The sequence below is a fragment of the Martes martes genome (assembly GCF_963455335.1).
Source record: "Martes martes genome assembly, chromosome: 5".
Classification (NCBI taxonomy): domain Eukaryota; kingdom Metazoa; phylum Chordata; class Mammalia; order Carnivora; family Mustelidae; genus Martes; species Martes martes.
In genome coordinates this window covers 133,520,826-133,541,293 of record NC_137892.1, presented here as the reverse complement: position 1 = coordinate 133,541,293, position 20,468 = coordinate 133,520,826, and the positions used below count along the sequence as shown (strand labels likewise).

The 20,468-nt window shown below is 40.7% G+C and overlaps 1 protein-coding gene across 1 annotated transcript in view; it reads right to left on the bottom strand.

The window, feature by feature from the left end:
- PLCXD3 (phosphatidylinositol specific phospholipase C X domain containing 3) overlaps positions 1 to 20,468 on the bottom strand; it is a 167,794-nt gene that overhangs the window by 47,354 nt on the left and 99,972 nt on the right. Inside the window, exon 2 of the mRNA XM_080804937.1 lies at positions 6,854 to 7,562. Coding sequence (XP_080661063.1) covers positions 6,854 to 7,562 — 709 coding nt within the window. The remainder of the gene's footprint in view (positions 1 to 6,853; positions 7,563 to 20,468) is intronic.

Below are 20,468 nucleotides of genomic sequence, written 5' to 3'. Positions count from 1 at the left end.
GATGATGCATGAGAGAAAAGAGCAGAGGACTGGTTTTTGGGAAATCGGTGCTGGGCAGCTCTACTTTAGTGACAGAACAAATCTGGCGGGGTCTGTGGGTAGTGAGGTCATGGCTAAGATTTAAGGAAGACCTACGGGAACCTGGTGTTGGAAAAGGACTGATAAATCTCGGGGTTAACTCTTTCCAGGTTTCCTAAAGCCAAGTTTTTGTCTTGTTGGGGATGGCTGAAGTGCAGTTTGCTACTCAAAGAAGGGGTCACCTGGAGTCTGTTAGAAATGTAAAATTCTGATAGTGCTGCTATAAACATTGGGGAGCATGTGCCCATCCAGCAGCAGTGTCCACGACAGCCAAACTATAGAGAGAGCCCCAGGTGTCCATCGACTGATGAATGGATAAAGATGGGGTGTATGCATACAATGGAGTATTACTCAGCCATCCAAAAAGAATGAGATCGTGCCGTTTGCAACGACCCAGATGGAGCAAGAGTGTGTTATGCTAAGTGAAATAAGTCAGGGAGAGACAAACACCATATGACTTCACTCATAGTGGAATTTAACAAACAAAACAGATGATCATAAGGGAAGGGAAGGAAAAATAAAATAAGATAAAAACAGAGAGGGAGGCAAACCATAAGACTCTTAGCTAGAGAGAACAAACCGAGAGGGTTGCTGGAGGGGAGAGGGGTGGGGATGGGCATTCACTTGGGATGAGCGCTGGATGTTTATGTGTAAGTGATGAATCACTAAATTCTACTCTGGAAACTAATACTACACTATATGTTAAGTAACTTGAATTTAAGTAAAATCTTGGGGAAAAAAAATTTTAAACTCTGAGCCACAGACTCCTGAACCAGAGTCTCTAGGGCAGCACCCATAAATTTGCATTTGAATAAACTCTCCATAAGTTGGCCCCTTGGCCAAGAGGCTTGCTTCCCAGATGCTTCCTTCTGATTTACAAGCCCCATTCCCCCTTCTACTGGTTCAAAGGACCTAGATTTTGAATTGATCCTAGCACTGCTTCAAGTCTCACCTGAACAAATTATTTAGCACTTCTGACCTTCAGTTTCTTAAATTGCAAATTGAGAATAAAATCTGTTGAATAAATGTCACCTCCCATAAGTACATGTTGAAGAAATGAAATCTTATGATGAAAGCATCTTACAAACGGGGATTATTCTAATACGGATCTTCCATACTCTCCTTGATATTCTTTCTCTGCAGGCATATGTAGCCCAAGGAGCCAGCTCTCTCTTTTACTGAACAGACTAATCCTTTATCAGCTGTTCCATGGGTGCACTGACCTATTTGGGGGCATGGTCCCAGGGGGGCAGAGCCAGAAAGCCACACCTCATGGAGACTGGCGCTCTCTCCTGTCACCCTGAGCTGTCTTTGAACCATTTGAAGTCTCCACCCTTTGTGAGTTCCCTAAAATTCCTCAGAGGACTGGTGCTGCAGGTGAACAACTTCCCAGAGATCAGCCCCACCCTGCTGGGTCCAAGCAGTGAGAGGGTGAACTGGACAGCAGAAGTGTTGTGTGAGTTGTGGCTGTGAGCCGGGGTATGTCCCCTTTACATGGAAATATTAGAATTTGTTGTGTTCATGAGGCAGAAAGAGCCCAGGAAAGGCCAGCTCTGCACAAAATCCATGACCCATCTGCAAGCCTAACCTCTGACCCCTCAAGGCAAGGTTCCCGGGCACCTTGTTACATTGCACACGGTGCAGACTGAGAGCCAGCTTGCCCTTCCGTGTTGATGCCTGCAGCCTGATGTTCTCTGGTCCTCTCCAGTCTTCCTGTCCATCCTCTGTCCTCATCCCTCCCTGGGGTGTGGAGGACAGAATTCTGCCTCTAAGCCAAGAGACCTGGATTTAATCCCATCTTTGCTGCCAGTTGCCTCTATTACTTGGGCAATCATTTTGCATTCCTCTGGCCTCGATTTCCTTACTCAATGCAAACAGTCAAATGGGCAGGGGGCACTAGGCAATGAGGATTACGCCAAGTCACCTTTAAGTTCCTCTCCTTTCTGTTATTTGGTGGTGTGGCTCCCATGAGCCCCCACGACAGCATTCTACCTGGGTGTGCTTTCTTGAGGAAAAGCCAAACACTTCAAAGCTTCTCCTCTCATAGCCTTGTCCACCCCACCTGTGGCATACTTGACTTTCCCAAACCCCCGGACCTGACTCTGCCTTCCAAGATGACAGATAACGTATTATACGTACCACTGTTAAGAAATGTGGATTTTACCTAGTTTGCAGGAGGAAGCATAGAACTTGGAGTCAAATAAACCCAAATAATGATCTGGCTTGGTCAAACTAATATGGGAATTTTGAGCAAGGTACTAGACATTTCTGAGGATCGGTTTTTCATCTCTAATGTATCTAATAATACCTACCTTGTTAGAAGGAAGACTGAATGGATACAATTCGTGGAAAGCATGTAGCACTTTGCCTGGGACATGATGTGGGCTCAACAAACATAGTCGCCTTTATTTCCTCAGTTGGGTCACGCGGATGCTTATTAACAACCAAACAACAATCAATTACATCCTGAAAATTCTATCCTATCCTCAAGGCAATGACTATGATAATGAGAGATAATGGTCAGGGCGGTTAGCACAGTATTAAGCAGATGTGGAACTCTTAAAACAGATGATCACCAACCATCATCATCATCATCATCATCTAAATTGTTGGCCTGTATAAACATTGTCTAAATTAATTCAGTATCAATTTACTTCTCAAGACGCATTGCTTCTTGAATATTCTGACAGGTGGTCTAACTGACTTTTTTTTTTTTTAACGAACAAAACCTATAATTTAATAAACCTCAACAAATTAGGGAAGGACTTGACTCAAGTTGCACACCTTCTTTTTAAGAATGTGTGAATTCCGTGGGGGTGAGGTGCAAAAGCTCGTGTTTGAAAAATAAATTAAAAATAGGTCTTTAAGAAATTAAAATCTGTGTCTTTTGGCATTGCTAAAATGTGGAAAATGCATTTGCAGTATTTGGAACCAGTGGCTGGATTGAAAGCTACACTACCTGAATGCAGGCTGACTTCAGTTTCCCTGAAAGCCACCCACAGCTTCAAACACTGTTTTCTAAATGCATGTGCTCAGAGTTTTGTTAGCCCCAAAATTAGTCATAATAAAAAAGTTATAGGGAAACTAGTCCAATGAAGGATTTTAGGACTGTAGGATTTTAGAATTGGAAAGTATCTTGGAGATAGTCTAGGGCAAACTCCAAATTTTGCAGATGAAAATACTTAAGCCCCAGAGAGGTCTTAAAATCACCTAGTAACTTCTCCTTTGGTGGCAAAAGAGAGTCTCATTACATCTTTTGGTGTTAACATAGGACTTTCTGAATGAGCAGATTTGTGCACAATAGCAAGAGGAAAATGGCAGAAAGTTGTCTTTGTGGGCTTTATCACTTGATGAGGAAAGAGAAGCAATACATTCCTGGGGAATCAAGTGTTCTTTCACTGACTCTTTCAGAAATAAGTAAATTACCTTTGCAAGGCACTATCCACGGACTGACAATGACCTTTTCCTGTAACCCTCGCAGAAGGCTGAAATATGTCAAATTAAATCAAAACAAAACCCGAGTTTCACACATATATCATATGCAGAATACAGGCAATGCAATTTGTTTACAAGGAGGTCTTTCTTGTACTTCTGAGGCAAATTCTGTTCACCCTGGCCAGGTTCAGATACATTTGCAAATTGTTTGCAAGTAATTTGCATAATCCTAGAGAGAAGAAAAAAATTGATTCTACCTATAGGGTTTTCATTTCAATTTATTAGATGTTTTTCTTTCCACCATCCTCCCCACCCTCCACTTCCTTCCTCCTTTCAATGACAGAGCTCTACTCGGCCAGAGAAGTAAGCCAGAGGCAAGTGAAAAGTTCTGAATTAGAGCAGATGCCTGAGGACAGTTTTTCAAAATGAATTCCAGGGGCTGTTAAAAAGTGCTATCTGAAAAAAAAAATTAAGTGCTTGCACAACATCGCATTAGTTCAATTTAAATAGGATTCTTCACTAAAATGCTTGTTAGTGTCTTTTATATGCTAAAGATTGTGAATATTTTGAGACAGTTGTGTAGATATATAATTTTCAGTACTTTCTTATTTGATCTTTTTCCCACAAATCCTGCTTCACTAACCCTGTACTATAGCATAAGTAACCAAAGAGCAGTTCAAGTTATAGCTTGCAAAGACCTAGCTGCATGAAACGCCACAGGGAGAAAAATGAAAGTCATCTATTCCTTGAGTAGATTTTTCTTCTTGACTACCCAAAGGCTATTCCCTACACAGGTAAAATCAGGGTATGGTTCTTGGCCAAATGCAAAGCAGGCATATTATAGGGAAAAGTGTTCTCCTAAATATAGAATCAGGCAACAGAAGGTAAAGCTGGAAGGGCTATGGGAAGACTCCTTTCATGACCAACGTGTAAAATTTTAGAAATGAAGCTTCCTTCATTAAAGATGTAGTGAGAATAAGGAATATTGGAGTTGGCTGAGTCTCAGACCTCTCTTGCCTCTTCCCCACCTCTAGTAAGTCCTCAGGAATTCCTCAAGATCTGGGGTCTCTGTGGTATGGCTGAGAACAGCAAATTCTTATATGCATATGTTATAACTCCCTCATTTTTAAGGGTGTAAGAGAGGTGGTAAGTTGTTATTTACCAAAACATGAACTTTTATAGAAGGTGTGTTGTTAAATAGAAAACCTTCTTGGTTTGATGAACACTCTTATGGACCAGCGGAGCCTTAGGGTCAGGAGAGAGGTGAATAATTTGGCAAAATAATCTAGAGTATGGCATCTCCAAGACAATGTGGGGGTAGGGGAAGAAAAGAGATGAGAAAAAGACAAGGAGAAGGAAGTGGAAGAGAAGTTTCAGCTGTAAGACCCAAGGATGGGGTTCAAGTCATACAGATGTCTCTGGGGTGAGATATCCCAGGCCAGAATATTTGTACTTACAGACAATTCTAAAATGCAATTTTAAATTATCTGTATTATCACAATTATAAAACCTACCCTGTTGCCTCAAATCCTCAATAAAGCCTAAAAATCATTGTGGAAATTGAGCAAGAAGTGAGTTTCATGTCTCTGGTTCTACAGGGACGTGGACAAGCCACATGGGACAATCAAATCCATCACTTTATGGAAAATGATGTAATGCAGAACCAGAAAAGGACTCATACTGTACACATAACCCTAACGGAAGCCTCCCCAGCTCCTCCCTAAATCCCCGTTTCTTTGCCTCCTGATTCTGTAAATGTCTGCATCACTCGTTCTACTTCTCAAGAAGAAATTTATCCCTAACTCTTTTCTCCCATCATACCTCATAGCCAAATTGTCATCACAGAATCCTAATTTTTGTTGTGGCATACCATCCCCTTCTGGGGTTTCTCCCTTCCTCAGTGTAGCTTGCATCACCATGCCAAAACAGTTCTAAGCACCTCCTCACTGTCCACTCTCTCCAGTCCTCTGCCTCCATGCTACACCAGTTATCTATCTAAAATGTAGATCTGGTCAAGTCACTATGACATTAAATGCCATTATCTATCTCCCTATTGTTCACAGGATGATATCTTTACTTTAGCATGGCTCAACACTTTCTTGCAAAGTGCTCCTGCTCCACTGCAAGCATCATCTACCATTCCCTACTCTATGTGCCATACTTTGAGGCCATCCATATCATTCCATCTCCTAACCTTTCCCCCTCATCTCCTTGTCTTTCCCTACAAAGACCAAGAGCAAAATATCCATCCTCTATCTCCTTACCCCAATTCAAAATATCAACTAAAGTTAAAGATAAAATTCTGATCAGAATTACATTTTACCTTCAGACAATACTTGCATTGTTTAGTACTTGAACTCAAAAGAATAAATGATATGTGCAATTCTGCACATTGTATCACACTCATGGGAAAGAGCTAGAGATCTTTGGTGATTGCTCACATTGTATACTTACAAGTAATCACCACTCCAACATATGTGGCTGGGCTTGACAAATGGAATACCCATACTCTGGAGGGTGATCCTTGCTTCTGGTATAGAGCAAGGAATAGAACAGAGAGTGAGAAGAATGGAATTTACACCTTTGTTTCCTCATTCATTGTCCAACTGGCCTTAGGCAAAACACTTCGCGTCTCTGAACCTCAGTTTTTATCTGTAAGACAACTTTCCAGGTTTGCTGTGCAGATCAAATGGAATTAGATATATAAAAAGAGTCTGTGAGCAGGAGAGAAAAGGCTTTGAAATAAAGTGCTATACAAATGTGAAAAGGAGCGCTATGAAAAGATAACTGGACATGGAGTCAAAATGCATGGTGTTATGTGTTGTTCTGTGTCCTAGAAAAAAATGGGTTGAAGTCTTAATCCCCTGTACCCATTACTACAGCCCATTTGGAAGTAGGGTGTCGGCAGACAAAGTAAGATGTATCATTAAAGTGGGCCCTAATGCAATATGACTGGCCTTATAAGAAGACGAAACAAAGACACATGGGGAGAATACCCCGTGAAGATACTGGAATGATGAATCTACCTACAAGCTAAGGAACGCCAAGGATTGTCGACCATCACCAGAGTTCGCGGGGAGGCATGGGAAAGATTCTCCCTCAAAGCCGTCAGAAGGAGTGGACCTTGCTGACACCTTGATTTCAGACTTCTGGTCTCTGAAACTGGGAGACTGGGAGCGAGTTTCTCCTGTTTTAAGCCACCCAGTGTGTGTTATGTTGTGTGGCACCCTAGGAAACTAATAATACACGTAAGTATAAATTTTAGCTCTGTCAGTTACTGGCTTTAAGAATGTGTATTAAATTCCTTAAGCTTTTCTTCTGATACCTCAAGGACACTTACCTTTCTGTGATAGTTTCTCTGAGGCCACTGGCCACTCCTTTGACCACAGTGCTAGCTTTGGGGGTCAGCACCACCTGAGATATAAAAAACGAGCCCTTCTTTCTTCTCTCCGTGATGGATGCCTGAAGAAACTGGATCAGTTTTTCCGGGTCTGTGGTGTTGGCCCAGGGTGCTGGCATCATCTGCCCAGGCCAGAGAAAGGGCACTTCCAGAGCCACTGGACTGTGGTAGAAGACCAGCACTTGATAGTCTTTCTCCCACAGGTACTTCAGACTAACTTCCTGGGCAAAAATCGCTGGGCACATCTTGTTTCCATAGATGTCTTTCAGCATTTGGACCAGTTTTTCATGGTGATATTTCTGCATCCCATAAAAATGGTTGAAGTCCAAGAATACCACCTCCTTATGGTGATCTGTGAGGAACGCATTAATCTCCTCAAGGCCTTCATTGACTTTGGCACTGAACAAGCCATGAGCAAAGTAGAGTTCATTGTCGGGGTCTCTGGGCTTGGTGGAAATTCGAAGATCAAAATAACGGATCCCAGCTCCTAGCTGACCAGTAAAGTTCATTGTTTGAGTGGCTAACCATTTCCGCATCAGCTTTTTGGCTACAGTTCCAAACACAGAAACAAAATTCTGGACGGTTTCTGGCTGTTCAGGCCCTACTGGTGAGGCTTCATCAATGTAGAAGCTGAAGGAATCGTGAGATCCTAGAAAAATAACAAGGCATAATGTGGTTATAGTAGTCCTTTGTTCTTCCCAACTTCTTTCCCTCTTGCAAAGTCCATCTCTCTCCCTTAAAAGAATGAAAGGAAATAATAAGCAGTATTTGCTTAGTTCAGTCTCAGGTCTTAGGAGGGTCCTGTTTATAGCCTATATAGCACACATAGCACATCAAGAGATCTGATTATAACATATGTTGAAATTCCTTCTGATCAATATTATGAATAAAAAGGATCACCTTCTACTTCTGTAAACAAAGAATTTAGTGTATGCATTAGGATTGTCTTTCCATACAGGTGGCGTAAGTGACCATTCATAACGTGGAATTTATGGGGATTCACTGGTTCCCGAATACTATTTTGCCCTCTCCCTCCATTTTGAGTTGATTTTAATGGTACATGACTTGTTTCAATGAATGGGCACTTGATCATCATATGAATTGCTACCTCATATTCTCTGGAAAGCACAAGAGGTCCCTATAGAGAAAGGGAGAATTAAGCAAGAGGACAGACAGTACGATGTTGATATATTTCACATCACTCCTGACCCTGCATTTGAGCAACTATGAACTCAGATGAGGCCAAGTACTTTTCACATATTGAATAAACATTTTTTCTTAGAGGTTAACAAAACGAACAGCATTAAAAAAATTAACTGACAGACTATTTTCTTTACAAATATTTCCTCTCAACAGTGAAAGCTCTCTTTGGAGTTGGCTTCCAAATTTGGAAGAATTTCTTCTAGGAAGAATGAGGTCAGCCTATTTAATTATGTTTATTATTTCTTTTTGTCTTTTACAAATACCAGAACTCCAGAAATGTAGCAACAAATGTGCATGATTTGCCAGTAAATATAGAAGGCCATTTAAAATACTATTGGACCTATGAAGAAAAATTATTTCAAGTTTAAATTTTATTTTTTAAAGCCTCCTTTAATTCTTGGGCACAACCTACTGAACAGGTAAAATGAAATTAATGTATCCTGAATTTTTCACACATTAGTAAGGGCAGATGTCATCATTCCCCATCTGTTACTCAGGCTTCCTCAGACCGTGTTGTCTTACTCCTGATTTAGTTCTCTCGAAATGAAAAAACACACACCTGGTTCTAGTTCCTACATTCCTCCCAGCCAACACACACACACACACACACACACACACACACACACACACACTCCCCTTTCCCTTTAGCATCCATCACCTCAGGGCCTTTGCCTGATAAGCTATTTGAAGCCATTTTTCCCCCAGTGGTGCAATATTTATCTTTGTCTATGTTCCATATCGACATCAATTTCTATCTTTCTATGTACATCTACCTGTCTATGTCGAACATTAAACAGCCAAGAGGAAACACAAGAATATGAACTGCAGACACCTCTGTAAGTTGTTAGAGAAAATGTTTTGGAAAATACTTTAATACCTTAAAAATGATAACCTCTAAGATTTGGAACAGCTAACTCCTCAGAATTATTAGATTTTTTTAAACAATGAAAAGTAACCCCAAAATACAGAAATGCCATGTTTAATTTAATCTGGTACTATCTGATCTATTTATCTTTAGTACATGGTATGGGGAGAAAATGTCAGTACTTTCTGAATAAGCAGAACTGGCAGCTGGGATCTGACATTGGCAAATTTTAACAGAGATTTAAATTGCTGCGTATCGATTTATTAGTTGCTGTTCAGCCAATTGCTAATATAAATGAAAAAGCTGAACAAACTGTACTGTGGATCAATATAAAGAGAAAATGGGTTTAAAGAAAGAAAGAAAAAGGAGAGTTTAAGAAGAGCTATAATCTTCCTTATCCATTTGTCCATTGAAGGGCATCTTGGTTCTTTCCACAGTTTGGTGATCGTGGCCATTGCTGCTATAAACATTGGGGTACAGATGGCCCTTCTTTTCACTACATCTGTATCTTTGGAGTAAATACCCAGTAGTGCAGTTGCAGGGTCATAGGGAATCTCTATTTTTAATTTCTTAAGGCATCTCCACACTGTTCTCCAAAATGGCTGCACCAACTTGCGTTCCCACCAACAGTGTAAGAGGGTTCCCCTTTCTCCACATCCTCTCCAACACACGTTGTTTCCTGTCTTGCTATTTTTGGCCATTCTAGCTGGTGTAAGGTGGTATCTCAATGTGGTTTTAATTTGAATCTCCCTGATGGCTAGTGATGATGAACATTTTTTCATGTGTCTGATAGCAATTTGTATGTCTTCATGGGTGAAGTGTCTGTTCATATCTTCTGCCCATTTTTTAATATGATTATCTGTTTTGTGGAAGATGTGGTCCATATACACTATGAAGTATTATGCCTCCATCAGAAAGGATGAATACCCAACTTTTGTAGCAACATGGATGGGACAGGAAGAGATTATGCTGAGTGAAATAAGTCAAGCAGAGAGAGTCAATTATCATATGGTTTCACTTATTTGTGGAGCATAACAAATAACATGGAGGACATGGGGAGATGGAGAGGAGAAGGGAGTTGAGGGAAATTGGAAGGGGAGGTGAACCATGAGAGACTATGGACTCTGAAAAACAACCTGAGGGTTTTGAAGGGGCAGAGGGTGGGAGGTTGGGGGAACCAGGTGGTGGGTATTAAGGAGGGCACGTATTGCATGGAGCACTGGGTGTGGTGCAAAAACAATGAACACTGTTACGCTGAAAAGAAATTTAAAAATAAATAAATACATGACCAGTGAACATATGAAAACATGCACAAAGTTGTAAAAAAATTGTCAGAGAGCAAATTAGAAAACTGCAAAGTATATTTTTTTCTTAATCATAATAAGATCAGTAACATTAGATGTTAGTGTGAATGTGAGAAAATGGGTACATGAATACCTTCTCATTGCAATAAATTTGTTAACCATTTTTGGAAGGTAATTTATTGGTACCTATCAAAATGTGAAAAGCCAATACTTTTTTTAAAAACAAATTCCAGTTCTAAGAAATTATTTTATGGAAACCCTAGACGTGTGTCCAGTAATCAGCATGCAAGATACTCCTTGGAGCATTGACTGTATAGCCTAAATAAACAAGTAAATTTAAAACAGTCATCATAAGAGGGTGGTTAAATAAATTGGGTTACACCTTCAAAAAAAAAAAGAGCTATAATCAAATGTTCTAGGATTAAAATAGGTACAAATGAATAAATAAACCTTCAAAATAAGGGTTAGTTTATAAATTTAAAAAAAATTAGAAGTTAATTTCCAAGCACATGAAAAAAAAGGTGAATGAAAACAATTGTTTACCTCCATAACCTAGTAGAAGACATGACTGGAAGAAAGCAGAAAGGGAATTAAATATGACTAGATTTCGTTTTCCAGAAATGAGTGGCTCTTTATTTTCAATATGACTTTAGTTTCACTATTCTGACATGTGGCTATCTGGCAAATTGAAAAAAAAAAAACAAAAACAAACACCTAGGAAATTCACCAATTTTGAAAATCCTATAAAAGAACATTATTCTCTAGTTAAATTATTTGTTGACATTTCAGGAAAATATAAGATCAAAATAAGGCAATGTTAAAAGAAAAATTAGAAACAGCTGTCGGTAGAAACCATTGGTGCCCCCACTAATATTTGTTCTAAGCTAGAAGACTCTGAGGTCCATGTCCAGCATTTGGTGCAGAATGAGGCACCAGATGCAAGCATTACTTGGAGGGAAGAATTAAATCATCAATCAATACAAAACACTATCTTTGCATTTGGGGAGAAAATACGTAATCTAATGTTGGCCAAAAAAGGAATATCTTCATGGCTTTTGATTTCATTTGGAATAGTAATTCCTCCCCAATTTCAACATTTTCACTAAACCATAAAATTTTCTATTTGTTTGAATATAAAACAAAAATACAATGGTATTTTAGGACTTTCAATAACAGAAGAAAACCTGGCCCCACCCTGATTCTTTGAAATCAGAGAACCCTGACCACAAGAGTGCTAAGCGTTATTTCTTTGTTCTTGGCTACCTCCACAACCTTTCTGTCTTATCTGGTCTAATATTTTACATCTACACTGGTTCAGTATTCCTGGACTCCTCACCTCTTACTTTTTCTTGTCTATAGCCCCAAACTCTTACCCTGGACTTGATACTTAATGTTGCTACCGTGATTCTAAACTTAGCTTCTCAATTGTAGGCTTGATTTGCCTTCTCCACTCGGAGAAGAGCTGGCCACTCCCACTTTGAACCCATAATAATCAAGTTCACTTGCTCTGTCTCTGAATAAGGTAACAGAATGGAAGAGGTCATTTTTCATTTCTTTGAAACAAGCACTTTTATCATTTTCTCCTCAGTCTACTAAATCATTCCTTCATTCAGGCAGTAGACATGCTTCTAAAATAGACCCCAACAATCCCTGCACTCTGGCATCCATTACCCTCCCCTTTAACCCCCACAGTAGGGGTCCAATCTAGTGACTTGTTTCTAATGAATTAAATAACACAAACATGATGGGATACCACATCTGAGATTAGGTAACAAAAGTTGTGACTTCCATCTTGCTACTCTCTCCCATGCTAACTTTGATGAAGCACAATACCATGTTGGAGAGGCCCATGTGTCAAAGAACTGGGAATGGCCTCCTGCCAATGGCAAGCTAGGAAATGAGGCCTTCAATCTAATAGTCCTCAAGGACTGGAATCCTGTCAACAGCCACTGGCTAAGCTTGGAAGCACATCCTGCCTGCCCCGCAAGGATCCTGATTTGTAGCCTTGTGAGACACCCTAAAGCAGGGAATACAGTTAAGTCTTGCCTGGATTCCTGACCCATAGAAACAACATTATTTTAAGTGATTAAGTTTTGGAATAAATTGTTACACAGTAACAGTTGACTAATACAGGCTATAACAACTCTTTTGCATCAACAAAGGGATTTGAGGTCTATAGACCCAACTGCCTAATATAAGAACTTGGAATTTTACTACATATGTGGTGAGCATAGCATAACACACAGAGTTAAATCACTATATTGTACAGTTGAAACTAATGTAACATTGTGTCAACTATACTCAAAAGGAATGAATAAATAAATACTTGAAATTTCAATGAAGATAAATTAATTAAAAATGTTCATGTGCAGGGGCTTCTGGGTGGCTCAATCATTTAAGCGTCTGACTCTTGATCTGGGTTCAGGTCATGATCTCAGAATCATAAGATCAAGCCCAGAGTCAGGCTCCATGCTGGACATGGAGTCTGCTTGGGATTCTCTCCCCCTCTCCCCCTGACCCTTTCTGTCCCCCACCCCCTGCTCATGCGCTCTCTCTCTAAAAAAAAAAGTTCATGCTGTAACTTTCTATACTTGAAAGCAAGGCATCAGGTAAGAGAATGAAAAAAACAGAGTTGATTTCAAGAAGAAAAGGTCTTCTTGAATGTACAAATGGAGTTATTCCATTCTGCATACTGTCATGACTGATCTTTGATGTCATCTGGTCTAACCAACCAGCATGCAACATCCATTTTATTAACTCAAAAATGTAAGGAATATGTGTGATAATCTCATTTTATGGTCTCCAGTAGCATTGGACTTAGCTTCTCATCCTATCATGTCATGTGGTAGGAAAAATTCTAAGATGGCCCCAAAACATCCACACCCTGAATACAGATGCCCTGTTTAATTCCCTTCCCCTTGAGGGTGGTATATATGATGGGACATCATTCTAATGATTATGTTCTAGTATACAGAAAGGGAAAATTTCCTCAGATTAATCAATTGGCTTTGAGTTAACCAAAGAGAGACTATCCTATCCTGGGTGGGCCTGACCTAAGCAGGTAAACCCATGAAACAGAAACAACAAGCAGCAAGAGGGTTCTGTCTGTTTTAGAAAAGCAATACAGTCCTATAGAGAGGGTCATATGGTCTTTGATGGGATTAATACCAAAGTGGTATGAAACTTACTTTAAGTTGAAAACATCTGAATAATCAGCAGCCACAAACAGAAACATTTATCTAAATTTAAGCAGAGCTTCTGAAAATACAGCTGTCATTGACCTCTCTTGATTGAGAAAAGGCTGACCCTGAACACTAGGAAGTATAAATTCAGCTGCTCTTTATAACCTTCCACACTGGCCCACTGAAGCCCTGCCTGTCTCCCTTTGGCTAAGTTTATTAGTTTAAGTCAATTTGGTTAAGCCTATTCTTCCTAGTTATTTAGTGGGTTACTCATCTCCGAGTGATCCTGCATATACACTGTGCATGTAGAGATAAACCTTGTCTTTTCTCCTGGTAATCTAATATCAATTAACTTTCAGACTGCTGATCACAGAACCCACGCTGGGAAAGGGGAAGTGTTTCTCCCAACCCTGTGGAATTGTGGGCAGCCACGTGGAGCTTGAGGACCACAGCCCCACAACTCAAGGAACTAGATTCTGCCAGCAAGCAGCAAGCTGGCAAGAGGACCCTCAGCCTCAGATGATGAGATTACAGCCTTGGCCAACACTTGGATTTCAGTCTGGTGCAGTCTGGCTTTCAGATTAAAGTAAGCTGGGTAATGCTGTGCAAAGTGGGTGTTGGGAGACAAGCCTCGAATTCAAGCTCAATCACAAACTCACCATTTAACTGGTGGATCATCAGATTGTTAAGCTTTCTGGCCTTCGGTTTCCCCATTTGCCAAATTAAAATACTCTCCATACCTACTCCATGGGATTCTTACAAAGAATAAATGAAATCATGTTCACAAAAGTTCCATAAAAAGACTATAAACCTTAAATTACAGCTATTTTCTTAGGGTGGCATCCCTAGTCACAAAAACATAGATTCAGTTGTGACCAAGAAAACATTACTTAGATTAATATACATTGGGACAGCTGTGCAAGTTCAGATGGGAGGGAGGACAAGAAAGGAAATTATTTAAATTGTAGGACTTAGGGGGCACCTGGGTGGCTCAGTGGGTTAAAGCCTCTACCTTCGGCTCGGGTCATGATCCCAGAGTCCTGGGATCAAGCCCCGCATCGGGCTCTCTGCTCAGCGGGGAGCCTGCTTCCCCCTCTCTCTCTGCCTACTTGTGATCTCTATCTGATAAATAAATAAAATCTTTAAAAAAAAATTGTAGGACTTAGGTTTGTAAATGTTTCATGAAAACAAGGTTCATCTCTACCCTTTGTCTAAGATTTTAGCAGATATTGAACAGTCAAATTTACCCTATTCCTTGTTGCAACTAAATATTTACATGCTGCCATCTTCTTATACTAAATGCTAGCCCTTTTGCATTCAGTATCTTCCCATTGTTATCTATACAGGTTCTCCGGGATGGACTTCTGGTTGGTCCCTTGATTTGGCCATAGTTCCATTTCAAATTGTACAAAATTGTGGGTTTAACAAACATTAAAGAGAAGGTATCAAGTCAATTTCATCTGTGAACCTTCAGAACAAAAGACCTTCAGAACAAGAGGCTAGGGTTGGACGTGGCCATGGGTGTGCCATTCCAATATCTCTATCCTGACCCTAGACTTCAGGCTCTGACTCAATCAGAAGAAGAACCACTCCCCTCCTTGCTCTGCAGAGCACTGAGCTTGCTTGCAAATTCATGTATGGCATGCCATGCTTCCCTCTCCCGGCCCATTTTATTCTTGTCGTTTGGCACAGTGCTGAAGTTTTCAAGACTCCTGCTGTCTGGTAGCAGGTTTCTTGCATATTTGATACTTTGATACCTTTTATGATAATAGGGCCAACACTCCGGAATGAGGAAGCATATGTAGTCTCCACCTGTGAACCAAAAGAAAACTGCTGGGTGAGGAACTGAAAGGGTAGATTTCATTTTTGAGGCCCTTTTCTAGGGTGGAGATAGGCAGGGGGCACAATCGCTACTTTCTATGGGAAGAGACGCAGCTATGGAGTGAAGTTTACCCTCTTGTCTTCCCTTCGTGAAATTCTTTTTTTTTTTTTTTTAAGATTTTATTTATTTCTTTGAGAGAGAGAGAGAGCACATGTGTGCTAGTGCAGGAGCCGGGGAGGGGTAGAGGGCGAGGGAGAAAAGCAGGTTCTCTGATGAGCAGGGAGTCCAATGCAGGCCTTGATCCCAGGACCCCCGGATCATGACCTGAGCCGAAGGCAGACACTTAGCCAACTGAGCCACCCAGGCTCCCTGCTTTATGAAATTCTTCATCCTAGTCTTCTTTCATGACCCATGTATATTCCCTTCACTGTGACAAAGAATTCTTTCACTCATGGTGGCTTTCCTTTCTCCTGAATGCATAGTCCTTTTGGTCTGCAGTCTCCCCTCATCAGCTAGGAACTCATTTTAGATGTTGTTATTAATACTTAATCATGTTGATTACATATTTTCTTTTTGTATCTGGCTCTCCACCTGCAAACCCTCCTCTCTACACACACATATATGCACACACTATAGGCAGATTATAAACTTCCTAAAAAGAAGAAAAAAACAAAACCCTAAGCCTTATAATTCCATGTCCACTACCACACCTGGTTTTATGTATATAAAACTATTTGAAGTCAATGGGTCAAAATCATTCATACAGGATATTCTGTGAAGGTGAAATAACTACTTCTAATAGTCATTTTTTACAGATTAGGCCATTTTTCTTTACCATTTCCAAAGTTTCTCAGGAGATTAGTGTACACACCCTGGCTCTCTTTCCCCAACTTCTGTTCCATCTCTCATCTACTGTGATCTGACTATCACCATTGCCACTCACTTCAATCCTCTGTGAAATATCATTGATGATGACAACAGAAAACCTTTGAGCCACTTCTGTGACCTCATGCTGAAGTCCTCCCACAGACTCAGCAGGCATCTAGCTAATGGTTGTAACTCAGCAGCAATTTAGTTGTCGAATAAGCAAATGAGTGAATTCTGCTCAGCCTTTCTGGAACATTTGACACTGCTATGCTCCCTTCTTGCAATCTTTTCCTCCTTTGGCTTTTGGGACATGGCTCTTGCCTAGTTTTTCTATACTCTCTGTGATTGTCCTTTCTCAGTCTCCTTCACGACCTTTCATTGTTCTTCCAGTTCCTAAATGAAGTTAAGCAAAGCTCTATTCAAGACCTCAAGTGGCTCCGTGCTTTTTCCTCAAGTAATCTCATCCACTTCTTTGGCTTCATGCCTTTAATAGTTGGACCATGAACTGATACCATCTCATCTGACCTGCATTCCATACCCCCTGACTGCCAAGCAGATAACTGAATTTCATCACTTCATGGGAATCTTAAACTTAAAATGTTCCAGGTGACCATTAGCATCTTCCTCTTCCAAACTGCTCTTTTTCGGGTGCCCCCTCACATAATTATCTTACAATCCTTCTACCTCATCCTTGGGTTTATCTTCAATTCTTACCTGCCTCTCAAACCTCACATTTAATCGGTCTTACAGTCCCATTGTATTGGCCTTCAAATCTTCTCTCAGATGGGCTTTCCTCTTTTCTGTTCCAGTGGTCTGGTTTCCTGCTGGGGCCACTAAAATAGCTCTCAGGTACGATTCCCTTGATCCCAGCTCCCACCATCCCACCCTCCTCAAAGGTTTTACCTTGTCTCGGCCTCAAGAATAGATTTAGTCTTAGAGAAAAGAGAAAAGATACAGTCGATCCCAGCTAAACACACTGGTATTCATCAGCAAGTTCCTCTTGCTTTCTGCCCTATTTTCATTAACAGGAATTTTGACTCGGTAACTTATATCTAAGTGTCCAACTGTTCTAGGGAAATTATCTGCTCTTATAACCCCCTGCAACCCTGACAGAGACTGAGATCTCATCCCTAAATGCTAGAGTGGATGAGAACCTGGTCATCTGTTGAGTCTGTCTGCCTACTGGTATTCCTTTAATATCCTTCAATGCTTTCTCCAGAGTACTCATTAGACAGCTCCATTCCCTGTTACCTCGTCCTAAATCCCTACACACAACCTTTTGTGCAGACTTTGGCCTTGAGAGGCCACAAACCTGACCGATGGCATATGGACATCAGCACGTGATCCTCTCGGCAGGTAGATCAGTAATGCCCATCTCTGATAGTACCTCAAATAAATAAAATTCACTCTTCATTTCTAACTGTAACGGGGGAGAGAAAATACCCAGATTATGAAGACAATATTAATTCTCAAGTCACTTTTACTTGGTTTGGAAGTCAACCAGTTTTTTCCACTGTAAATATGTGATGCTCAATCTGACAGAAAAAAAAACCCACTTTAAAATTAATTAGTTGGTTCTTACTTGACAGCCTATAATTAATCTCATTAATTTACGTTTACCCCATTAATTAAGTTACTTGGACTTTTTTGGAGATAAAGACCAAACCTTGAAAGATAGGATCACTGCTTACTCCTAGCACATAATTGTGCCCCAGTGCCCCAGCACACGATCAGGTCTTTGTGGACAATTCAAGAGATTTTGCATCAACAGAGATAATGGACAATATGTATCAGAAACCAAAACACTTCTAGAATTGAACAGATAATTAAAAACCACGCACTGGTAATACATATACTTCACTTGACAAAATAAATGTATAGAACATACATTTTTCAAATAGTAAATTTGACATATCTTGCAGAACACTGAGATGAAACCTTTCATAAAAGAGTGATCAAAATAGTCATGCTGGGGTTTATCTTTGGCTAAATCTGTATCTTTTGTACTGTGTAACGCCTTCCCCAGCCAGCACACCTCAGAGACAGTGAGCTAAGGTAAAGGAGGTTGGTTTACTCCCCTAAGTCTTTTGATCCAGGATCCCAGATGCTAAATTTGAGAAGCCTTATTACATTGATGCTTCCCAGGAGTACAGAAGCTCAATATTCATCACAATTTCCTTAGAATTGCAGGGCTGTTTCCTTAAACCAATAGATAAACCGACAGCGAATAGCTTAGAGCGGCAGTGTTCCAATCAAGGGGCAGGAAGAACAGCTTGTTCTAATCGTCACCCTTGGTGAAACTATTAAACCTGCTTCTCATACGAATTTCTTTTTAAGGGATATCAATAGGGGCTGCCAGAAAAATAATTAAAAGAGACCCCAAGAAACAGAGAAGTTTGAGATTACTGCCTAAGCCAGCCCAGGCATGCAGTCTCCCTTTCTGCGGCATCCATCTGGGCCCTTCTCCCCAGCAGCTGGTCACATGGAATCAAGCTCCAAGGTTTTGCTGTGTAGACCGTGCTGCTAAGCCAGCACTGACAGCATCACGACCTTCGGAGCCCAGCCACACAGCGTTGGTGAGGACAGCTTCCACAAAGGGAAGGTCCTGAGACCAGGGAGAATCTGTAATCCAGATGTAAAGATGTAAGAAAGAAATCAGTAGATCAGGAGTGTTTGCTGGGTAATTCGAAAGAGCAACAGACCATCTGCCTTCCTAGAGACTCAACCAGTGGTGATTTTGACCACAGAGATATTTGACAATGTGTGAAAATACCTTGCATTGTTACAACGCAAGGGAGCAGCTACTGGCATCTCGTGGGTAGAAGGTTGGGAACGCTGCTGCACGTCCTCCAAGGCACCAAGCGCTCCCACACCAAAGAATCAACCTGCCCAAATGCCGGTAGCAACAAGGTTGAGAAAGCCTACGCTGGTGAAAAGCATACAGGCAGATGGGGTGGCTTCCAGTGGTAGAAACCAAACATTCCCAGTGTCCCGGCTTCATCTATAATACCCACACTTCCCCACACCCGCAACTCTCTCGCTCGCGTCTCATGGTGCCATTCTACTTTGAATCTGTCTAAATACAGCTGTCATTCTTGAGGCATTGCTTTTGAGTTCGTTTGAAACCCAACAGAATATGTGGCTTTGGCACTCATCTCTAGATTTTTACTTCAAAATTTCTTTCAACGGTTCTGACAAGTTCTCAAAGTAATCAGTAGCTCTTTGGGGCCAAGATTAAACCCACGCAGACAGGTCCCTTTGACTCGCCCATCTCCATCTCCACTCCAGAAGCTTCTGTGTGGCACGATTTGTCTAGCTCTTATTTAATGGGTTAAATAAATCAAGCAACCATTGTGTGCAGGACAGTATGAAAGTTCTATGTATGGCTGTGACCAAGTGGAGATGGGTTTGGAAAAATGACAATAACAGCACTTACTAAGTCGAAAAAGGGAGAGTGGTTTCCCTCTGCTTCTTTCTTTCTTTTTTTTTTTTCTTTTTTTTTTTTTTTATAAAATGCTAGCCATCCTCTGAGATGTCAGTGAGTCCTAATTTTTTTTTTTAAGATTTTATTTATTTATTTGACAGAGAGAGAGATCACAGGTAGGCAGAGAGGGAGGCAGGTGTGGGGGGGGAAGCAGGCTTCCTGCTGAGCAGAGAGCCAGATGTGGAGCTCGATCCCAGGACCCTGAGATCATGACCAGAACCGAAGGCAGAGGTTTAACCCACTGAGCCATCCAGGCGCCCCTCTTTCTTTCTTTTTTAAGTTTTTTTTTTTTTTTAATTCTAGTTAGTTAATATACACTATGATATTAGTTTCAGGTATAGAATTTAGTGAGTCAACACTTGCACACAACACCTGGTGCCCACTGCAACACGTGCCCTCCTCAACCCCCATCACCCATTTAGCCCCTCCCCTGTACCCCTTCCCCTCTGGTAACCATCAGTTTGTTCTCTACAGTTAAGAGTCTTTTCTTGGTATTTCTTTCTTTTTTTCCCCTCTACGTTCATTTGTTTTGTTTCTTAAATTCCACACAGAAGTGAAATCATGTGGTATTTGTATTTCTCTGACTTATTTCGCTTAGCATTATATTCTCTAGCTCCATTCATGTCATTGTAAATGGCAAGATTTCATTCTGTTTTATGGCTCAGTAATATGTCATTCTCTCTCTCTATATATATATATCACATCTTCTTTATTCATCCCTCTATTTCTTATGCTCCATCTTCTGCTCTGCTAGGCCAACCTTTTGGTAGACATTTATTATCTATTGTATGCCATGCACTGTGTCAGGGATATGGAAATAAAACAAGA